The sequence below is a fragment of the Anastrepha ludens genome, chromosome 4 (genome assembly GCF_028408465.1).
Source record: "Anastrepha ludens isolate Willacy chromosome 4, idAnaLude1.1, whole genome shotgun sequence".
NCBI classification, from domain to species: domain Eukaryota; kingdom Metazoa; phylum Arthropoda; class Insecta; order Diptera; family Tephritidae; genus Anastrepha; species Anastrepha ludens.
Genome location: NC_071500.1, coordinates 72,140,792 through 72,163,373, shown reverse-complemented (window position 1 = coordinate 72,163,373; position 22,582 = coordinate 72,140,792). Strand labels below are relative to the sequence as shown.

Sequence of the window (22,582 nt, the reverse complement as noted above, 5' to 3'; positions counted from 1 at the left end):
CTTGACTATCTACCCTCTTTCCAGAGCTTTACATACAATGGGCTTTTTAGCCTGAGTGTTTTAGGAGCCACCAAATCTCCTGGTGCTCTTTGGCTCGACCGTTTCAAATTTCAATTTCAACTTCTCTGCGAACGGTAAGAAACTATTAGTTTCAAGAACTCAAAACTCTGAGCAAAGCACATACATCTGCATATAAACAATTCAATCCAGGCAGTAAGGCCACATATTACATGAAAACACAACAAAATGAGGCAACGTCACTTAAGAGAAAACGGTTTTCCCTCCATACGCAAACTAACTAAATACATAGACCAATGGTACTAAATATTTGGCGTTACTAAAGATTTGATTACTTTTATTTTATTATGAACGGGTGCAAGTTCTCCGTAAGTTCTTCGTCTTTAAAACCACCGAGGCTTGTACGTGTGTACCTGAACTATTTCAGTCACAATAACAGTGTTAGCAACAATATTAAAAAATAAGAAAATATTAAATTAAAGTAAAGTCTTTGTTGCAGTAACACCTAAAGTATTTGCAGCTTAAAATAAATTTCACTAATTAATTGAAAAAGTACATTACTTATGCATTACCAAATAGTATTCAAAGCACTTGAACGAAAAATAATTTATTCAAAATTAAAAGTGTAAATAATAGCAGCTGCTTCGTGACTATAATGCATAATTCTCAATCTAGTAGCTTTCAAGTAAATATAACCTCACTGATGCAGACATTTGTTTAAGTGTGAGTAGATTGTGCGTGCTTTTACACGCCCATACATGCGCTGATGTTCAGACTGAGAAATAAAATGAAAAATACATCAAAACGGGATGTTGTTGTAGGACCAATACGTTATCTAATTAATGGATGTGCACGAGGCGCTGAATTGAGTGTTGCTGCCCCACTAAAACTGTCAACGCAGTGGACACGGATGTTGCGGATGCAGGCAACGCCTAAAATGCAGCCTAATGAATTACTGCAGGTAAAATTATAGTATTTTATAGAACAAAAATAGTACTAGCAACTACAAAAAGCATTTAAAAAGCATGGTAAATAATGAATTTAAAGGCCGAGTGAAAAAATGTTAGTACCCTGATAAAAATGAATCTCGAACGTTACAAAAAGCAAATCAAAAGTGGCACACTCTTGTGCAAAGAATCAATGAGAAACGGTGTACATACAGGGTGTGGCAATTAACTTCCAGGCTAGATTTTATAAATTTTATTACCGTCGCTCACAATGGTATTCGTCTAACTCTACATAATGATTCCAACGTTTCCACGATTGGAAGCACTCTTGGTACTTCGTCAAAGTTAACCTGTGCATTACACGGTTATAATTTAAATAACCTTCTGTACGGCGGCATGCTGAAACGTTTGAATATTTTTATTCGCTAAAAACTTTTGCACAATGCAGCAGGAAAATGCGTGCCCACAGCCACTGTAGGACGAAAGCTCCTTTACGCTCCTTCACATTCCTACTTGAACCGCTTCGACCATTGAAATTTGAGCGTTTTCAGAGTGCATACATCTTCGGTTTCTCTAAAATTTATTTACAATAAGTCACTTGTTATACGAGTCGCTCATTTTCACCACGTCACTAAAAAAGTTACTGTCGAAAAACACGCATAAAACACAAACCCAGCGAGCCATCGACTTCAACCCTCGATTGGAACTAAAGAAAGGTTCCTTCTTTCGGAACATAAGTTTCTCAAATTATAACTAAATTGTCGGAACTTAGTTGCCACACCTTGTACATTGAATTTGATTAATGTGTTCACTGAATAAAAAATTTCGATTAACTCTATGATTTATGATGCAGCCATACACAATTGTGTGCGAGTCTGTGTATTTTACATTCGTTAAAGGATATCAATATAAACCATATTAAATATAATTTTTATCGTGTAAAGTAAGAATAAAAATCTTTGCGGTATATGGAAACTCAAATTTTCTATGTGACTTTAAGATGAAAACCAGTTCGCCCAGTCTGAATGCGGAAGTTATATGTAGCTGCCGAGATAGTCCCACTGAGATTGTTGCCTCTTTTGCAATTTGGGAAAAGACTTAACGTTTATTTTCAAAACTTTGGTATTTTTATTATAATAAAGAGTTTAAAAATTGAAGTGTTGTGGACAACATAATATTCGATAAATTGGCACCTCATGACGCTTATCGTTGGGATGAAATTTTATTTTAATAAAGAGAACGTGTATTTCCACTTGGTGACAGTGGCAGTGGCTGATGACAGGGGCTGATGACAGTCGTTTCTGGACTGCACATCACCGATCTTTAGGGATGGCCCACAAAATAATCTCAGAGGTCGCCAATAGGCATAACCGAGGCGGATGGTAACACTAATATGACACTTATACTAGTTAGCAAGTGGTTCGATTTTTTACCTTATGGAGAGTGTCATTATAATTTTCTCTGCATAGAAAGAGTTAACACTTCCTTTGGGACGCGCTCAATAGCAAATCAAAATCAATTCATCGAGGCATATCTGCTCAAGATTGCTGATAGTGAGGATAGCAGCAGCAATTGGCCGCATTCACTTTAACATTTCTTACTCTTACATTCGAATTTAAAATTTCTTATTCAACTCATAAGACTACAAATAAACTTTTTCAAAACCCCCCATTGCATTCCAAAAAGTCGGTTCAAATTGTGAAAACAGCGATTTTGCGTCTTTACCCTAAAGCATCGTTTTCCATATAAAATGCTGCTAATTAAAAATGCAAATGGAGACAAGTAATGTAAGCAACAAAATGTATGCAGTGGAATGGCAACAAAAGCATTATGGAGGACTGCCTGACCGGAAGCAGTGAATGTGTATAGAGCAGGGACGAGCAGTGGCTCGCACGAGCCGTTTGCACTTACAAGACAGCTTGGTTCATTCGGGAGAGATGAGTCGTGGAACCAAAAATCAGCATGAATGAGACGATGAATGTGACAGTTTTTTTATATTGCCCAATTTACTTTGCCAGGCATAGTCATAAGAGAATGAGGCCATATGCGTATGTGGCTGAACAGTAGGTACTAAAAATATATGTTTTACACCTCATGCCTATGCAATAACAAATATATACAGGAATAAATATCTTAATTATAAAATACGTACATTTCATATTAGCAATTTTTCTTGTTTTGTTTGCAAAAATATATTTACTAAGCTTATTTATTGTAAATATTGTAAAATCTCGTAAAAAGAGTATAAATATTGGGTTGGGAAATAAGTTCGTGTGTTTTTATTTTCACTTTTCACTTAAACAACAAAAAATAATTATGTCAAGTTAAATGATTATACTATATTCGCCGTTGCTGTTTACCACCTCCTCCTGACCAATTTATTGATACCGTTCCGCCAAAAATCGCCGGATCTGGTGTTGTTGAGCCAGTTTTTAAGGGCCTCTTTGTTATCGAAGGTAAGACACTTCATATGAATGATCACAGATCATTTTTTACCTCCTGGGTATTCCAATTCTAAGCCTCAAAACTAATAAAAAATGAAATAACTCAGAACTCCAATTAACATAGTTTTGTAGAGCAGAAAGAGTTCTATCCAATGAATACTTACCCTTTGACAAACAGCACACAAACCGTTGTAAAAAAAACGATAATATATAAACGCTTTGAACTTATTCCCCAACCCAATGGATTAATATAAGTATAAATAATAAATACGGCGGCCGCCGTATCCAAATGAGTTGCTGCATAACAACCACTCGGAAGTGCACGAATTCGAAACCTCGGGCCCGAAACACCAAATGAAAGAGAATTTTTTGCAACAGTGTATTTCTCCATGAAAAAGCTCCTCATAAAAAAAAATCATTTATTTGTCGTTCGGAAGTGAAGTAAAATGGTTCAAAAAGTGAAGAAGGGAACTCCCGGCATTCAACAGCACTACGCACCGTCTCACAAAGCTCGAGTGAACCAAGAATTGCAAAAAACAACGTTCCGAACTTCATAACGCCCACACAAAGGCTCTCAAATTCACCAGACGTGAATCCGATGGATTATTCCCTTTGGGCCATTATGGAGAGCAAGGTTCGAACTAAAATATTCACCAGTCTCGAGGCGCTGAAATGAGCCATTTTCCGCGAGTGGGCCTAAATACCTGCAAGTCACATTCGGGCAGTTTGCTATTCGTTTCTGGACTGTCTCAAGGCAAAATCGAGTCACATCGAGCAAAAGAAAATTGATTCTTAATTTTATATTATTTTCACAAATTTTTTACTTTGAATTGAATAAAAGTCATTTTCCAAACTAATTTTATGGCCTTCTCAATTGGTTACGCTTCCAATGCCGGACCCTGTAATATAAAATAACATAAACAATACATACTAAAGGATAAATTGATGAAACTGCTATAAGTCTATGTGTGATATTTAAAAACGCAGTATCCGCAGGTGTAGCGATAAAGTGAGAGCCCTGATGTTTACACCTTAGCCCGGCCAGAGCAGGGCAGCTGAGAAGAAGGTACTAAGATGATTCCACTCCAGGCAGCTTCTGCAGAAAGGGCTTGAAGCAATCTTAAGCCTCACCGGTTGGACACCTAATGGGCAGTGCCCGGTGAGGATACCTACCACATTTGATAGCTGTGGCTTTGTTAGTTTTAGAAGTTCTCTCGAGCGGCCCCGATCTACCCGCGGCCAGAGGAATATCGCGACTTTGCACGTTTGCGCACTAGCCCAGCGCTCGCTGAGTTGACGAGAGGCCCATCTTTCCAGTAGCAGACCACTGGTTCTTAAGGGAACTCCAATCCTCTCATATTGCGATCAAGCCGTTTCAAGGGTCCCCTAATATCGAAGTATTCAGATGCAATCGAGCAGGGAAATCAGGCATTCTCCGACTAGTTTCGAACACTTAAACAATGAATCCAAGGACCTAATTGCGCTTGGGTTTCGGAGTAGATATTTACCCCCTTTACTGTAATAACACAAACGAGCAACCAATCCACAGCTTCCTTAATTCCGACTACTTATGCTAGGAAAACACTACAGTGGTCCGGAAGCCTAAATTTAAAATTGGTGGGGAGATCCTCGCAACTTCGAGCCATCCACAAACATGTTTTCCATGTCTCCTCAATGTTTGGCTTCCACGTTAACTCTCTGTCAAGGACAAGCTCCAGGTACTTAACCCTGTCAGAGAGCACGAATGGGGTGTTTGCCATTGAGTGGAGAAAGACTCTAGGTATTTTATATTTCCTCGTAAATAAGACGAGCTCCATCTTCATAAGATTTATCGAGAGACCGCGATTTGCGATCCATTTCACAACTTTCCTTAGACAATAAGTGCCGCGTCATCCGCGTATGCAATAACCTTACAGCCTCTCCTCTTCAGCTACGCTAGCAAGTCGTTAAGCACAACAACCCAAAGAAGCAGCGAGAGAACACCTCCTTGCGGAGAGCCTCTGTTCACCTGCCGGCGAAGAAAGACGTCTGACCACTCTACTGCGACCTTTCTGTCGCTGAGCATTTTATGTTATGTTTAGCCTATTAAGGTCGGTTCCAACCCCTATTTTATCCAAGGACCTAGTGATTGCCTCCGGAAGGACATTGTTAAAAGCCCCCTCAATGTCATGGAAGGCGCCCACCGTGAACTCTTTCTGAGATAGGGGCTTTTCGATATCTTTAACAATAAGATGTAAGGCAGACTACCGATCTGCCTTTACAATAGGCATGTTGAGCGTACGATAAACGCTCCCGAGGAATTACACAACTGAGGTGCAGATCGTTCTTGCTAAAGGCCCTTGAGAGGCTGATTGAGATTTTACCTGGCTTGGGTATGAAATTAACGCTCACAGCCCTCCAAGATCTGGGTATGTAGTTCCTACCTACCTCTGCAGATTTCTGCAATTAAGCAGGTAAATAGAACATCATGGTAATTCCAAAGTTTTTGTGCGTTGAACATCACGCGAGTGAAAGTATACGATACTCTGAATGTATTTTTTAGGTTTTTTCCCTTGTCCGTTGAGAACTACTTTAACCTTGGCTGTTTGGCAGCTTAGCGAGCCGAAAATGTGCCCAACCCTGTGGTAGAGCAAACAATGTGTAAAAACAGCAAAAAATGTGGATAAAAATGTTTATAAAATTCCTAATTTTTTTGGCATCAGACCTTGTAGTTTCCTGCTTCCTTTTTGTTGATTCCTTTGTTTGCTAGCCTTGATTTTATTTATTTACAATTTTGCAAACTGAAATGTATTTGACATCTAACATAAAAATATTGCCACTATAAATATGTAAAGACATACATATTTTTTACCAACTACTGCTGTAACTACTGTAGAAGGTTACTTAAAATGTCGTTCAAGTTATATAGCTGAGCAGCCAGTTGCTATGAGCTAAACTTGAATACATCTGCTGCTGGCATTTTTAAGCAGCGTCTAAAGTTTATATACGCACATAGAAAGTATACATATGCACAAGCACTCGTATGATAAAACTGTATACGTAAAGAGTGTCCGGTGGCAGAATTAGGTTTTGAATTTAATGTTTCGCTCTAACCGCGGAGCGTATGAGCGGGAGGGGATCGCGTTAGTTTCGTTATTCGTGCGGGTTATTTACTCACGATATCGCGGTGGACGAGTGAACTCGCCGCTACAAGTTTGCACGACAACCGGCGTTAATCCGTAATCAAAAGTGCACGGGAAAGATTGAGAAAAGATCTTAGACTTCACACTTTCAAAATTCAAATCGTGCAGCAACTACATCACGCGATTTTAATTTTTGCAAAAAATTTCTACGAGACAATGTTGGAGCGATTTCGTACTGTAAACAATATCTTTTGGAGTGATGAAGCCCATTTGCATTTAAATGGAAAAGTAAATATAAGCAAAATTACCCTTTAGGGACAACTTTTTCAAGCCGACGTAGTCACCTATCGGTGCATGCTGGCCGATTATTTTTTGCTCATAATGAGTGCACACACATGGTATCAGCAAGATGACGCCACGCCGCACACGGCCAGAGAGACCATGGCGATACTGCTTGATTTCTTCCCTAACAAACTGATAGGCCACTTCGGTGTCATATCCTGGCCACCCAGCTCGCCCGATGTTTGCCCTATGGCATATATTAACTTCGTGGGGGCACCTCAAAAATAAAGTATATGAAAACAAACCCAGCGGCCATCTCAGCACTAAAAAAGAATATCGTTCGCAAGGTTAATGGCATCCCGACATCACATCTCCAGCGAGTGGCACAGAGTATGGAGCCCACATTCCTAGAGTGTATCCGACGTAACGATCAACATTTAGAGGAAATAATTTTTGAAAGTTAAAAGTGCAATTGCTTCTTTTTAAATGAACTTTTATCATTAGTAATTATTTTTTAATTAAGCTTTTGATTCCTAATTTTGGCACCGTGTCGCCAATTTTTCTTCCTTTAGTTTTCGTGGTATTTTTGACTTCCTTCAAGAATACTTTGAATTCATTTCTTCACTACATACATATTCATATTTATATATATATTATATAATGGCGCTCATCATGGAGTATTTGCACGCGCATCGGGCCTCAATTGGTAGCTCAGTAAGTGCTTTGCCTGTCAGCATATCCTATCCGGGTGCTTTTTTATGTTTATGTTATGTGTATAAAAAAATGTTGTTTAATTTTTATTTTTTTGTCATGCTACTTTGAGCTTAACCTAATTATGTGTCGCTTTTTTGAAATAAACACGATGCACAGAATATATTGGGTATGGGAATAAGTTTCCGCCCTCTGAAAATAGGTGTCGCGGCTGATACTATTTTTGTGTTCGCTTTAGCAATATACCAGTAATTTGAAGGTGTATATGTGAGGTTTCCATCGCAGTAGATAACATTCGTTTGAAGCGTAAAGATCCTTTTTTGTTTGACGTCAAAAATGTCTGAGTTCGTCCCGAAAAAACAGCATTTGCGGAAAATCATGCATCATTATTACCTTTCAAAGAAAAGTACAGCTGAAACGTGATGTATATTCATCAATATTTACGGTACTCACGTCCATCAAATACAACTTGTAAAGAGTGGTTTCGACGCTTCCAAAGTGGTAATCGACGTGAGTGTTAAAGATCGCGAAGGGACACCGTAAGAATTCGAAGATACTCAACTACAACAGCTATTGGATGAAGACGCATGTCGAACCCTTGATGATATGTCTAAAGAGTTGGATGTTGGCAAAGCAACCGTCGGTAAACGTTTGCACGCGATGGGAATTTCCAGAAAACAGGTACGATAACCCCAAACGTCGGAAATGTTAGAGCCTGCTAGGTGAACCATCTGCATCGACTGCGAAAAAAAATATTCACGATTCAAAGGTTGCGTTGTGCATCTGGTGGGATCAGAAGGGTGTCATCTATTATGAACTCCTTAAACCATATGAAACCATCACTGGCGATCGTTACCGACTGAAGCTCACGCGTTTGAATTGAGCTCTCAAAGAAAAGCGGCCGGAATGGGACGGTAGACATGACAAACTGATTTTGCTGCATGATAACGCCAGGCCACACGTTGCAAAGTTGGTCCAAAAATGTTTAGAGGGACTGAATTGGAAAATCTTGCCCCACCCGCCGTATTTCCCAGACATTGTACCTTCGGATTTCCATCTGTTCTAATCAATACAATTAGCCCTGTTGGTTCACTTCTTATGAGAGCATCGCAAACTGGCTCAATAAAAGGATCAAGTCAAAAGAATTCGAATTTTTCGTCAGAGGAATCCGTATGCTGACTGAAATATGGAGTAAAGTTGGAGCTTTTAATGGCACATACTTCACATAATATCATGCATTATTTAATTGTTTAAATAATTCGTAACTTTGGCTAAGGAAGGACGGAAACGTATTCCATATCAATGGCATATCAATATTCTAACCAGTTTTCACAATCTCTGTTTTTTTTTAGTTTTTTTTTCTTTTGTTTTTTGAATGTTCATTATCTTTACATAAAAGTATAGCTTTTTAACAAAAACCATATAAATCGAAGTTTCAAACTTTTTAGAAAAAATCCACAATCACAAATCATCACAATTCTAAAAATATTGGCATGGAGTTTTATGACTTAATACATTTTAGTAAAATAAAAGTGCAAGTTTAAAACTAATTTTTTATGATTATTTTCCCTGATGGTGTTGCCTTTTTTCTCCGTATAATAAATGCACAATATTTTTTTATATGGAAAAATGCGCAACAAAATGACTGTTCGTTCGCACCAATGCTCAAGTATACGTACACGCTTTCACTTTCTTTTTTCACTCTCTTTTTTTCGTAATATTATAAATGCGACAACAGTTTAGGTTTCATGTTAGTTTGAATTTTACCAACTGCCTATTTGTTGATTTAACGCATCGTGAATTTTGTCCTTGGAATTTTTATGGTAGTCTTGCACCAAGTATTAGTGAGATTGAGCAAGCCAGACATATCGCACCCTAAATACAAAAGGGTCACAACTCAAAATTTTCAACACTCGAGCTTGACTTGTTTACAGTAGCACAGAAAACAAACTATGTGACATATCACGCTGAAATTTGCCATGTAAGCTTATAACAGTCCTACCAAAAAACAAAAAATTTATTTTTGCCATATGTCATCCGCGGACCGTTTTATTGATAACGTCTCGTTCATATTTGAGCAGAACGTACATTTTGAGTTGTGACCCTTTTGTATTTAGGGTGCGATATACCCATCACTCTTGTTTCTGAAAGCGGAGCTGAATGAAACGTAGTCGTGCTTTGGAAACGCAGTCGATATGGGAATACTCAACCTCGTACACAACTGTCTTAATTGTGCTAAGGACTTGGAATACGAAAGCCACAACAGGCTTTATTTTATTCCTATCTAAAATAGATTTCAAAATAATGGTTGGAGTATTGATGAGACACTGTTTCAGACCACATCACGCAGCCAAAATGGGATAAGTCCAGAGCGATGCATGTAACACATGCAACGAAGCGAATGCTAGGGGTACTTTGCTTTGTTACTGCCCCGCTTTTGCTAAGACTCGACAAATGTGCCTAAGATCACGATATTTTTCATCCTTAAAAGATATTACTGACAAAAGGCTGAATGGTTCTTATAACAATCAACTGGGTTTGGTGTTCATTTGCGTCGGATGTTCGGTGAAATCAAGTGAGAGTTGGATTGTATTTGACCTTAAAATCATATTTATCAATTAGGACGATTGCTAACTTATTGGATATGTGAATACGCATAATTGGCATACTTGTAATGATAAAATTCTTTTGAGACCCTCAAAACCTCATTCTACGAGTATCCCGAAAGAGTCCGTGTTTGAGGTAGTTTGAATTCGAATAATTGAATAGTTCTTTAGTTTGCTAAATCCTTAGCATTTACCAAATTTGATTGAACTGAAATACTTTTTCTCGAGATGTCGCTCATCATATATATTGATTAAAATATTTTCTGTACTTTCCACTCTCTTTGACTTCTAATATTTCCATGTGCATACATACATGCATACATACATACATAAGCGTTTAATTACCTAAATCCCCTTGCGCAAAAATTTAATAAGCAAATTCCTCTAGTTTCTACAATTTCATGAATGTATGCAATACCCGGACAGCTGGCAAAAATGCAAATTCTAGTAATAAAATGTTAAGCAGTGAATTAAATATATATCAACTTAATTAACATTAACTAAGTACATAAGACCGCTGTTGCTTATTTTACGCCAGTATTAGAGGGACTTAATATTTAAAGTAGTAAGCACTCATCAAAGTATCGATAGTCAATTCTTAGAAGTCAAAAGTGCCAAAAGTGCTTACTTATGGAACATGAAGGCCTCCCTAGGAAATATTTTTCTTTAGATGTCCTTGGATAGGCCATATTTGTTTACACCACAAACATTTTTAAATCAGTTTAAGTCAAAAATGTGTAAGTCTAAAAAAGGAAATAAAATTGTTTTGAATATAATATTTGGAATATCGTGCATTATTACTTTTAAGTGGTCATAGATATTTTATCATTTTTTGATTAAACAACGCGAGAATCATAAAAAGTTTTGTGAAATGTCACATAGTGGCAGTACTTCCAGTACTTGTGAATTGTCGTCAGCAAAATGAGAAATAGATTTAATTCAACGAGTACTACTATAATTTACATTTTGCAGCCTAATTGGCCCGTCACAATGGGTCCGTTGCGGCAACGAATTTGACTGACAGCAAAATACTATAGATGAGTTGTATTTGAGTTGAAGGTGCCACAAACGTGCCATACGCCATGCCATAATGCACAAAAACTGGCAACTTTCTACTTTGCCGAACGGCAGTTGCGGCGTAAATGACAACTGTTTAAAGAAGAAGATGGGGTTTTTTATTATGTCAAATTAAATGCAGAATATAAAAGGAATTTTAATTAGGTGAGTCAATTCAAGTGCACCCTTATCTTTTCGGTAAACGCTTGAAAGAATAGAGAAAAAGCTAGGCTTACCGAAATTGTCCTGAAATTTTAATGTGCGTCCCGATCTCGAAGTTATGGTCGCACCCATCGTCTGTGACTACCATAAATTCTATTAAAACCCTCTTTCGCTTCAACTCATAATATATTTCACAACCAACAAAAACCTGTGTTTTTTTTTTATATGCGGCAATAATTTCATTGTTGCACCACGATATGTTTTACACGTCACCTCAGCCAAATGCGTTGTCGCAACGGACCCATTGTGACAGTCCTATAAGTTGTTCTATCGTCTTACGAACGTGAATTTTTTAATATGATATTTAACATATTCTGCCTGTCGTCCGCCTTCGTCAAAGTGTTTATACTATCACTCGTTGTAGAACGGCAACGCAGTGACATGAGCGGAGACCGTTTTGAATTTTTCATATATTGTATAACCAATGCAATCTCAGTTTTTTCGTAAACAGACCGCTGTCATGACCCCAGTTACGTCTGCCAATCAACTCATTCTTTCAAACTCGCTGAGAGCCGGTTAACGGTCTGATCTTGGTCGCATCTTCTGAACTCTTTTACAATATAAAAAAGCTATGTCTCAAAGTGAATTACTGAATGAATCCTGGAAAATTGTGAACCCGGGATGTCGCAAAATTTTTAAAGTAATCCCGGAATCAAACTTTCCCGCTAAGATTGTCGTTCCTAATATGTATGTACATACCTATGTATATATTAAATGCAAACTGAATATGAAAATATTGATCTAAGGAAAGGCACCTCACTACGAAATATTCTCATAAGCGTTAACAAAACATAAATCATAAGTGTAAGGACATTAGTTCATAGGAAAAATCTCACACGCGTATGCTGCACACACTTGCATGTGTACATACAAATGCATATTCCATACACTACTAGGAAGGAAGAATATATAAGTATATATACGAATATGAATATAATATATTCAGTGATTTTCTGTTTCAATTTTTAATTTTCAGGCGGCTGAATCGGGAAACTTGGATGAGTTCAAGCGTCTGTATCAAGCAGACAACGAACGTTTGTCTATAAAAGACGGCAAAGGTCGGACGGCAGCACACCAAGCAGCGGCACGAAATCGTGTAAATATATTGCGATACATAAATGATCAGAATGGAAGTAAGTGTAATGTATGCATTAATCAAATTTAGTTGTGAATTTTTGATTTTCCGCTTAATACTAACCTTAACCCGTTTGCATTGAACTGTAATTAATTAATTATTAGAGCACTTTTTCTTGTTCAACTTTTCATCTTATTATTATTATTTTAAAGGCCTCTTAATATGAAAAAAAGATTGACTAATTTGTTTTCTTTTACAGATTTTAACGCAAAGGATAATGCGGGCAATACTCCATTGCATGTGGCAGTTGAAAACGATTCGTTCGATGCAATTAGTTATTTGCTATCCATGTAAGAAAAACAATTTATAACCTTTTTTATAAGCACACCAAAATACTCAATCCGTTAGTTTACTTGTTGGAAAATCAAAATATTTCTCAGTTCGACGAAAGAATAAATGTAGCAAGAGGAGGGTAGCGGCATATTCAATAACACAGCTGTCAAAAAAGAACGGAAAGTAGAGTAGTGTATTTATGAAAGTTAACCAAACGACAACTTTGCTTCACGTGCTTGAAGAGCTTTAAAATTTCAAATAGCGCAATGTTTTATTTGACAGCGCTTTGCCGGCCTTTGACATATCAATTTCACGCTTTTGACATTTCAATTTTGTTTTTTTATAATATGGTCATAGGAGCTTACAAAGTGAAACAAAGCAAAGCAAAGTGAACATAGCCAGAAAAGCAAGTACCTTTAGATTTTATGATTGAAAGAAAGAAGATCGATCATATAATTCTAAAAATACGCCATGAGCAGACCATTTCTGTAGAACAATTACAGTTCAGAACGTTAACGTTGCTTTTCACAATGCGTCTAAAACATTGAAAACGCATCAGGTAAGGTTATAATAAATGGCTTCACAAGCGAGGGCCCACTTGGACAAAGCATCGAATTCGCCCATATAGAGGAAAAACAGAGGGGTAAGAACCGAACAGGGAGAAAAGACGACGGATTTTGAATTGGAGAGTGATGAGAGAGAGTGATATATCCGCAGATGTTCCAAAAAATCTTAAGATGTCTACCAGATGTCTAAATCTTAGCCCACCCAGACAATCCCAAATCTCACCGCATGGATACCTAACGGACAATGTCTGGTAAAGATCCACCAAATTCAAAAGCTGTAGCTTTGTTAGCCTCAGAAGTTTCCTCGAGCGCCCCCGCTCTACCCGTGGCTAGAAGGATCTCACAACTTTGCACGTTTCTCTCGCCTAGCCAGTTTATCAATCCAGCAGTTCCTCGCTGTGCCGCTGTGACTGGGAACCCAAATGAGCCTAATACCAAGGTATTCCTATGCAGTCAAGAGAAAAATCAAGCATTCCCGACTAATTTGGAACGCACAATTCAGAGTAGATTTTTACCTCCCTTACAGTAATTGCAGAAGCAAGCAACCAATCCACTGCTTCTTTAATTGTGGCTAGTTCCGCTTGGAAACCACTACAGTGATCCGGCAGCCCAAACTTGAGTTTGATGGGGAGCTCCTCGCAGAATACTCCATTGATGAAATATGAAAGGCTTAGCGAGGATATACATATTATTCAAGCATCATGGGGACGAACTCTAAGTTTCTAGGAATACTAGAATGGTCGTAACTTAAGTCCAGCTTGTGGCCCGAACACCTCAATCTGATCGCGACGCGTGCAGCGGCAGTTTCCCCTGCGATTTCCAATGGTACCCCATTAAATCCAATGAGGACAGACCTATGCCCTTTCTAAATTCTCTCCACAGGGGACCATAAGCACATTCACATTTGCAGCCGCCTGTCGTGAGTTCATCGCGGAAAAAATTTTATATATGGCGTATTTTCTCCTTGCAGGTGTCCGTCTCTGACGGGCGCTCCAGCAACACTGAGTCAAACTACTACAAAATTGTCAGAAGTTTTTTATCCTATTGACATCTATTGCAAAAAGAATGGATTTCTTTTACTACCTTTTATTTAAAAACAAATTAATGAAGAGTTTACAAACCCATTTCACACAATAAAACTCTCAGAAAATAGAATTTTATGGGAGTCAATTGCAATGAGGTGGCCGCCGTAGCCGAATGGGTCGGTGCGTGACTATCATTCGGAATTCAGAGAGAACATAGGTTTGAATTGCGGTGAAAGACCAGAAGGAAGAAAAAGTGTTTTCTAATAGCTGTCGCCCCTCGGCAGGCAATGGCAAACATCCGAGTGGACTTCTGCCATGAAAAAGCTCCTCATAAAAAATATCTGCCGTTCGGAGTCGGCTTGAAACTCTCTCCATTTGAGGGACAACATCAAGACGCACGCCACAAATGTGAGGAGGAGCTCAGCCAAATCTACTTACAGCTTCTTAGCTCATGTTTAAGGTTAAAAAAAATTGCATCTAAAAGGTTCATTGACAGTTCGTCTATTAGCAAAATATTGTCATGAATTTTCTGCATAAGCATGAAATCGCTCTTTTTGTGGGACCATTTATGAAGAATTTCCTATATAGTAAATTGGCGTGTTAATTGAACTTACAAGCTATTCTCGTATTCGTCCGGTCTACTCAAGAGAATATTTCTGCTTTGGCCGATTGTGTACTCATGAACCCGATCACATCTCAGCAACTCAACATCAGTTGCACTGACCTCAGAAGAGTCCTATATAAAGACTTATTCTCATTCGCTCGCAAGATTCAAATAAATCAAAAATTCATTAAGGAGAGTGGGAGAAGCGAGGATAGTGGAACTTCTACTTATTCTTCTTTTTATTCTTTTTTCTGTTTTTTTTTTCTTTTAAGCTCGTAAGGTTTGATAGTGCGCACCATTGCGGTAGGGCTCAGCATCTTTTGATTTCCCCTAAACAAAGAACAAGGTATCGTTCACTTCGATATCTCTGCTGAATACAAAATAGGGACCGAGCAGTTTTTAAAAGAAAGGAATCGATAAAATTGTAACATATAGGGTTTTCAACATTGCGTGGAAATTGTGGACACTGTAACCTACTCGAACTTCTTTGCTTTAAGACGTGTTTATTTTATTTTTTGTTTAATACTTATGTATGTATATATTTTGCTCAATATCACTACCACAGCCCTGTCGACACTGGTTTGCACAACGACAAAAAGCAAGCGCCGGTCCATTTGGCAACTGAACTAAATAAGGTACAAGCATTGCGGGTGATGGGCAAATATCGAAAAGTCATCGATATACAACAAGGTGGCGAACATGGACGCACGGCATTGCATTTGGCTGCCATATATGATCATGAGGAGTGCGCCAGGATATTGGTGAGTTTAAGCAAAGAGACAAACAGTCACGTATGTACGTATGTGTATTATTACCCGCCACTACCAGGAACCGATCATAGACTGACGAATTGCCAACCACTTGGTATACATCACGGTCCCAACTCAATCTACTCGCAATACTCTCAATACACGTATTTAGCATTTGCTTATTACCTAGGATAACGGGCCATCACCAACACAGCATTACAATGAAGATAAAAGGACACATGCGGGTGGGCAATCGCCAAGTTGAAGTGGGGGGACATTAACAAGAGGGGGCCAGGACAAAAATAAGCATGCTGAAATATATAAATTTACATTCTATTCATTCCTCTTCCTTATACAAAGTGGAGTCCAAAATAAAGAAGACTGAGCTAAAATAGAAACGACAGGAGTTTTTTTTTCTGATAACTTCGAGTTTATTTATTCAAAATAGCCCACTCTGTCCTACATACACTATTTTGCATGATCGAAAAGCTTCTCGAAGGAGTGTTTCAGGTAATTAACCGGAATGTCCTTTAGGATGCCGATACAAGCCATTGGGATACCCTCTACGGGCGCAAAACGCTTTCCTTTGATGGCCAATGCAATTTTCCGAATAGGTTAAAGTCACAGGGAGCCATAACAGGCGAATACGGTGAGGGATTGATGGTTAAAATGCGATTTCTAGTAAAAAAATCAGTCACAAGAGTGGATCGATGAGATGGGGTATTAACATGCAAAAAGCGCCAGTTTCCTCCTTCGCGGTATTTAGGGCGAATTCGACAAATGCGATGCAACAAACGCTTCAAAACACCAAGATAGAAATTTTACATTGACATCAGTGCACAAACCTTTCGTAAGCCCAAATGATCAGTTAAAATGTGATAAATCGATGTTTTGGAGATATTCAACTCCGACTTCAAGAATTTCAGCGATGATTTCGGCTCGCTTTTGATAAATTTTCGAGCGATTTCGATTTAGACACTCATTGCCAAAAACTTTTTCCATCAATTCAATTGTTTCGGTAAACGTTTTACCGATTTTAAAACAAAATTTGATATAAGCCTTTGCTCGAAACTAATTTTTGTACCGATGTCTCCAACATACTGACACCTTAGACGCAATATTTTCGCTTCTACTGAACCGAATGTCACCAAGCTTTCACTGGAGTCAGCTGGGGATGTAACTTCCAACGTACTAACTCATTAAAAAGATGGCGTCATCCAAAAAATATTTGTATCTTGTTTATTTTGAACTTCGCCTTGTATTACTTGTTTATAAGAGAAATACACTTAGAAAGCTTCTTCTTTTGGCTGGCCTACATTAAAAAAAAAATTGTTTTCTTTTCGGAATGTTTTTGAAAAGATATTATGTATGAAAAATCTTTATACTAAATATTTATCCGATTCATTATAGTTTCCATAAAAGACATTACAAGATAAATTTTCTTCGTTGTTGTTAAAGCGTTCTATAATAAAATGATTACAATTTTATTAAAAATTTATAAAATTAAAAAGAAAAAATACCTACCCTTGAACGACACCCGCGTTGCTCATAAAATGATATTCTCCCTGCTTCACTAATCTCAAAATAATTGAAAAATGTCCATAGAATATGGCGCGACAATAACACAAACTGTATTTTATTGAGCTCTTCTTCGCATGCAATACAGAAAACATAAATTTTAAAGTACGAGGTGCATGCACAACCAAATCGCAATGGTTGCTGCACACTTCTAAGTCAATGTTATTTGTTCGATGCACCCCTAGCACGTATTTTGCTATCCACATTGTAATGCTGCTGCGGCGATTGACCCCAGTACTCGCTAAAGTCTACTTACGAGAAGGCAATCACTACAGCGCGTACTTAAGGGTATATTTAAGTGCACATATATATGTATATGTAGAAATTCTATAAAAAATGGGGAAGATATACTTATATATGTACACATAAATATATATATACCACCACATGTCCACATGGTATTTACTATGTCCATACCTACATAAATTTTGGATTCCCTCAACTAGTCGTAAGTAGACTTCATATGGAACCTTTATATATGTACCCTTAACCCACTATTTATCCAATCTAAGTACATATATATGTACGTATGTATTTTGTCGACTTTACAGAAAGTAAATAATATATTGGTAAAGTAAAAATTTCTGAGTTTATTTTGCTACATTTTTTCAATTAAATAAACATAGCATAGCTGTAACCTTACCTACGTAAGTGGCTCCAAAGAGCCTTCTGACTAATTGGAAAAAGAGCTCACATGCCGATCTATGTTAGCATGACGATTTTCATGATTTTATCGACATTTTGAATAATTTGTCTCTTCTTCGAGGTCCATATTACCAGACCTGAATTATTTCATGGCATTCAATACTGTTTTGCAAATCACTTTTTAATACGTAAAGTCACTTTTAAATCGCGTTACAGTATGAACCGATTCAATATACACATCCGAGAGATATAGCTCAGTAAAAGAAATTTTTACTTCACTTAATATAACAACACATGATCCTTTAATTATGCATATGTATGTGTGTGTCGGCGTTGAGGAAAGCACTTTGTTACTCCTTAAAAAATGTTTTACTTACTTTTATTATTCTTATATGTACATAGAGTCACTCACACCTTATTTGATACAGAAACGATTTTTTTGTAAAGTGTTCTATATTTCATAACATTTTCCGAAAATGGAAAAATAGAGTATGCAGACATCTTTTTTATTTTGCTTTAGTTTACTTCTCAACATAAAATACAAACAAATGTTCAAACAAGTGTATTAAATTTTATGTACGCTTGTTGTTTTAACAGTGGGACCTCGTAGATCGATATAAAAGCGTGAGTTAGTATTGGAGCATTTCAAAAAAGGAATGTCGCATTGTATTATAAAATAACTGAAATTGTACATTTAAGTTCGTCAAGAGCTCGGTACATTATTGACCGCTTTATGGATGAAAAACGTGTGGTAAATGAGAGACTAAAGGCCCAAATAAAACTTGCACAGAGAATGAGTGTCAGCGGTTAGTTCGCCAAGTGAAGGAAAATCCAGCAACAAGCGCGCCAATGTTAACTATAATGGCCTAAAAGGATTTAGGTAAAACTTGCCATCCAGAAACTGTTCCAAAAATACGGAGGGAACCAAATTTAAATGGTAGAAATTTAAATAAGAACCCAGCATTTCGGAAAACTATACATTTTGCAGACGAGGTAAAAAGAAACGTGAAGCCAATACGGAGATCCAACCCCAAAATTTGTAAGCTACTATAAAACACTTCAATTTTGACAAGGTGATGAGTCTGGGCAATAAGATGGGTGTGTGGAGATTGCAGGTAATTAAACAGTGAAGGAATTTACACAATCGGAAGCAATGTTGCCCCGGGTGGCGGCACGGATATAGACATTCGCTTCCGAATCGAAAAAATCAGAGGAGCATTCGAGATGTTCTTCCCTGTATGGCAAAACAACAACCTGAGTTCCAGTTTAAAGGTAAGGCAGAATGTGCTGTCGGCACTGCTGTACAGTAGCTTTACCTGGAAAATCACCACCGCTATAACCAGTCGCTTACAAGTTTTTGTCAACCGCTGCCTAAGAATTATATTCCAAATTTTCTGACCAAAAATAATTCCCAACAAGGGATTTCACTTGGATTAGAAAACAGAAATGGAAGTGGATTGGACGCACTTTACGCAAAGAAGATGGGAGCATAGCGAAGAAGGCAATGAAATGGAACCCACTCGCGGCGAGGGGAAAAGCTCCTGGGAAACCTGGAAAAAAGTGTGGGTCTGAAGACGGCTCAACTCGGGCTAAGCTAAAAGTTGGCGAAGGCGTTATGCAGTAAGCGGAGGAGATGGCGCGTAGGTGTTGTTGGTGCCCTAAGTCTCGCTAGGGATTCTCGAAAACAATCGTCATTGTCACAAAAAATTGGTTGACTCTGTGCCAAGCAGACTTCAAAACAAGATGCAAGAACAAGACTGATAAAACATGATACCCAACAAAGGACACTCAAAATACTAAATATAATACCTCTGTTTTAACTGTATCATTTAAGCAGTGACGTGAATTCTCTGTCTGTTTTTTGTTTTTTGTTTTTGGCATTACAATGAAATAAATGGATACTCGTTTGTATTTTATGCTGAGAAATAAAATAAAACAAAATAAAAAAGATTTCTGCATACTCTGCTTTTCCATTTTCACAAATTATTTTGAAATCTAGAACACTCTACAAAAAAAATGTATCTTTATTAAATAAGGTGTGAGTGACTGTATGTGCATAGGAACATACATATATAAGTATGTTTGCATTCATTTTGTTATTGTATTATTTTTCAGTTAAAACTCTAATTTGATTGTATTTGCATTGATTCCATTATTATTGTTGTTGTTGTCAGCGTCAGTCGAATACCTTTTAATTCGCGTTACATATGTCTGACGTATCTTACAGATAACCAAATTCGAAGCATGCCCCCGTAAACCTTGCAACAACGGTTATTATCCCATACACGAAGCGGCTAAAAATGCCAGCTCCAAAACGATGGAGGTCTTCTTGCAGGCAAGTATTCTCATTTATGTGTTTATATGTACATATGTATGTAAACGTTTTATACACGTGCACAACCTCAAATCCCATTAAGTTTTGTTGTCTTTGGATGTGCTTTATTTCAGTAAAATTTGCATCGTCGAATGTGCCTGCGTATGTGTTGCTGTCTATTTTTTTCTTGCATTTTTTTTCGTATTTGCATAAATATGTATGCACATATCCGTAATTGTATGGCCTGTCAGCCCTTGCCACTTGCCGGCATTTTCTCTGTATTTTCTAATTCTGGTGCGTGAATAGCGGCCGTTCCTGGACAAACCATTCAATCTATGTAGGTGTTTGCATGCATTTAAATGTATGTATGTATGTCAATCATGACTTTAACACTTATTTGTATACTCCATTGAGAATATAACGCAAGTATTTGGAAATGCTGTTTGTCTATATATAGGGTTTTTCAGTAAGAGCGCTTCAACTTTTGAACTTTTTTGAATAAAACACAAACGGTTTGACTTTTTTAACTAATTTTTTTTTATTATCGTTCAATATTGGCTCTGAGCTCACAAATCGTCGCCGACTTGTTACTGTAGGCCAATGACTTCACATAACCCCAAAACGGGACGGCTTGTTAAATGGACCGTAAAATGGCCGTAATGCTCTTAAAGTAGCAGCAACAGAACGATTATTTTCATAAAAAATTTGCACGATTTGCAATCGTTGCTCAAGTGTGTAGCGTTCCATGATGAAATGTATACTAATGAAGTTTACAAATGACAAGCGAAAAATAAAAAATATTGCGTCGTTCGCCCTCCCTATCGGAAAAAAAGTTGAAGCGCACCTATTAAAAAACCCTATATATGTAGATGAACACATTTTGGGTTCAAACAAAGGGATTTTTCATGCTACTCAATAGGGGTACTCACACCAATTCCGTTACTTTAGCGGGTTGTTACTTTGGCAAATGAGTTTTGATGTGAACGACCATTTTGACTTATTTCTGTAGTTTCCGCTTTCCAGCTGATTTATGGAAATTTCATTAAACAAATTTAATGCAATTATTATAGTTCCTATTTTCCATTTAATCCCATAGAATTTTTACTATAAAAATCAATCATTAATTTCTTTCCTTTACGTTTTGATATTTTAAACTTAAACTTTGCGACTAGCCACCAAACGCGAATTGTCAAATAGCTGATTGTTATTTTGCCAACTACGAATCAAATAGTCAAGCTTTACCACGGCGGTGATTCGTTGCCAAATTCGTTGGATATACAAAAACGAAACGAAAGAAATTTGGCTCTTTATTATAGATTCAGGGAATCTTTATTAATACATATATGAATAATACACTTTGTACTCATTCGTAATGAAAAAAACAAGAAACAACTTAGTCTGCTACGTCAAGGAAGCAAATACTGTAAGTAAAAAAGTAATACAGCAAAAGTGCTGACACGCTCGCACTTTGAAGTGGCCAATGCGCGAAACAACGGTAGTTTTAATTTGCGATGCTTGGAAATAATATTTTTTGGCAGAATATTTTCAGTATAAATGATGAAGGTCATTTATTCGCATCTGTGTTTACTTTTTTACGTCTCGAAAATAATTGTCACTAGAGGAGACAAAAATTGTTGTACGCGTGCATAAAGGTAGAAAATCATACTCAGAAATCGGGAAAACCATCAGGAGAACTAAATCAACAGTACATACAAAAGGTAATACAAAGATTAAAAATGGAGAAAAGGGTCGAAAATGAGCAGAGATCAGGACGCCCTAGGAAGTTAGCTGAGAGAGATGAACGCCTTATCAAGAAAACTATAGAAAAAAATCCTTTCGAAAGTGCTCCGAATATAGCTAATGTATTGCAATCATCTCTAAACACCATTGTTTTGTCGGATACAGTGCAAAATTCCGTCAAGGGAAATGGACATAAGGCACGTATTGCTAGGAAAAATCCCTTTGTCAGTGATAGTAATAGCAATAAAAGTCTCGAATTTGCCAGAACTTATCAACTCAGAGAATTTGACTTCTGGGGCAGAGTAATTTTCTCCGATGAATCGAAATATAATATTTTCGGATATGATGGGCGACTTAAAGTGTTTAGGAAGCGAAATGGAGAATTATATCCAAAAAATAATGACAAAAGAAGTATATTTAAAATCCTTCAAGAAAACTTGGTACAAAGCGATGACAAAATGGGATGATGTGGTGCATTAAGGATTAACGATTAAGGAAACACATCATAACTTCCAAAAATCAACTTAGAAACTTGCTCCAAGTGG

The 22,582-nt window shown here is 37.4% G+C and overlaps 1 protein-coding gene across 1 annotated transcript in view; it reads left to right on the top strand.

Annotated features, from left to right (window-relative positions):
* The first annotated feature begins 805 nt into the window (after nt 1-805).
* LOC128861871 (transient receptor potential cation channel subfamily A member 1) overlaps nt 806-22,582 on the top strand; it is a 90,044-nt gene continuing 68,267 nt past the window's right edge. The window contains exons 1-5 of the mRNA XM_054100246.1: nt 806-979; nt 12,385-12,541; nt 12,743-12,833; nt 15,577-15,772; nt 20,211-20,318. Coding sequence (XP_053956221.1) covers nt 806-979; nt 12,385-12,541; nt 12,743-12,833; nt 15,577-15,772; nt 20,211-20,318 — 726 coding nt within the window. The remainder of the gene's footprint in view (nt 980-12,384; nt 12,542-12,742; nt 12,834-15,576; nt 15,773-20,210; nt 20,319-22,582) is intronic.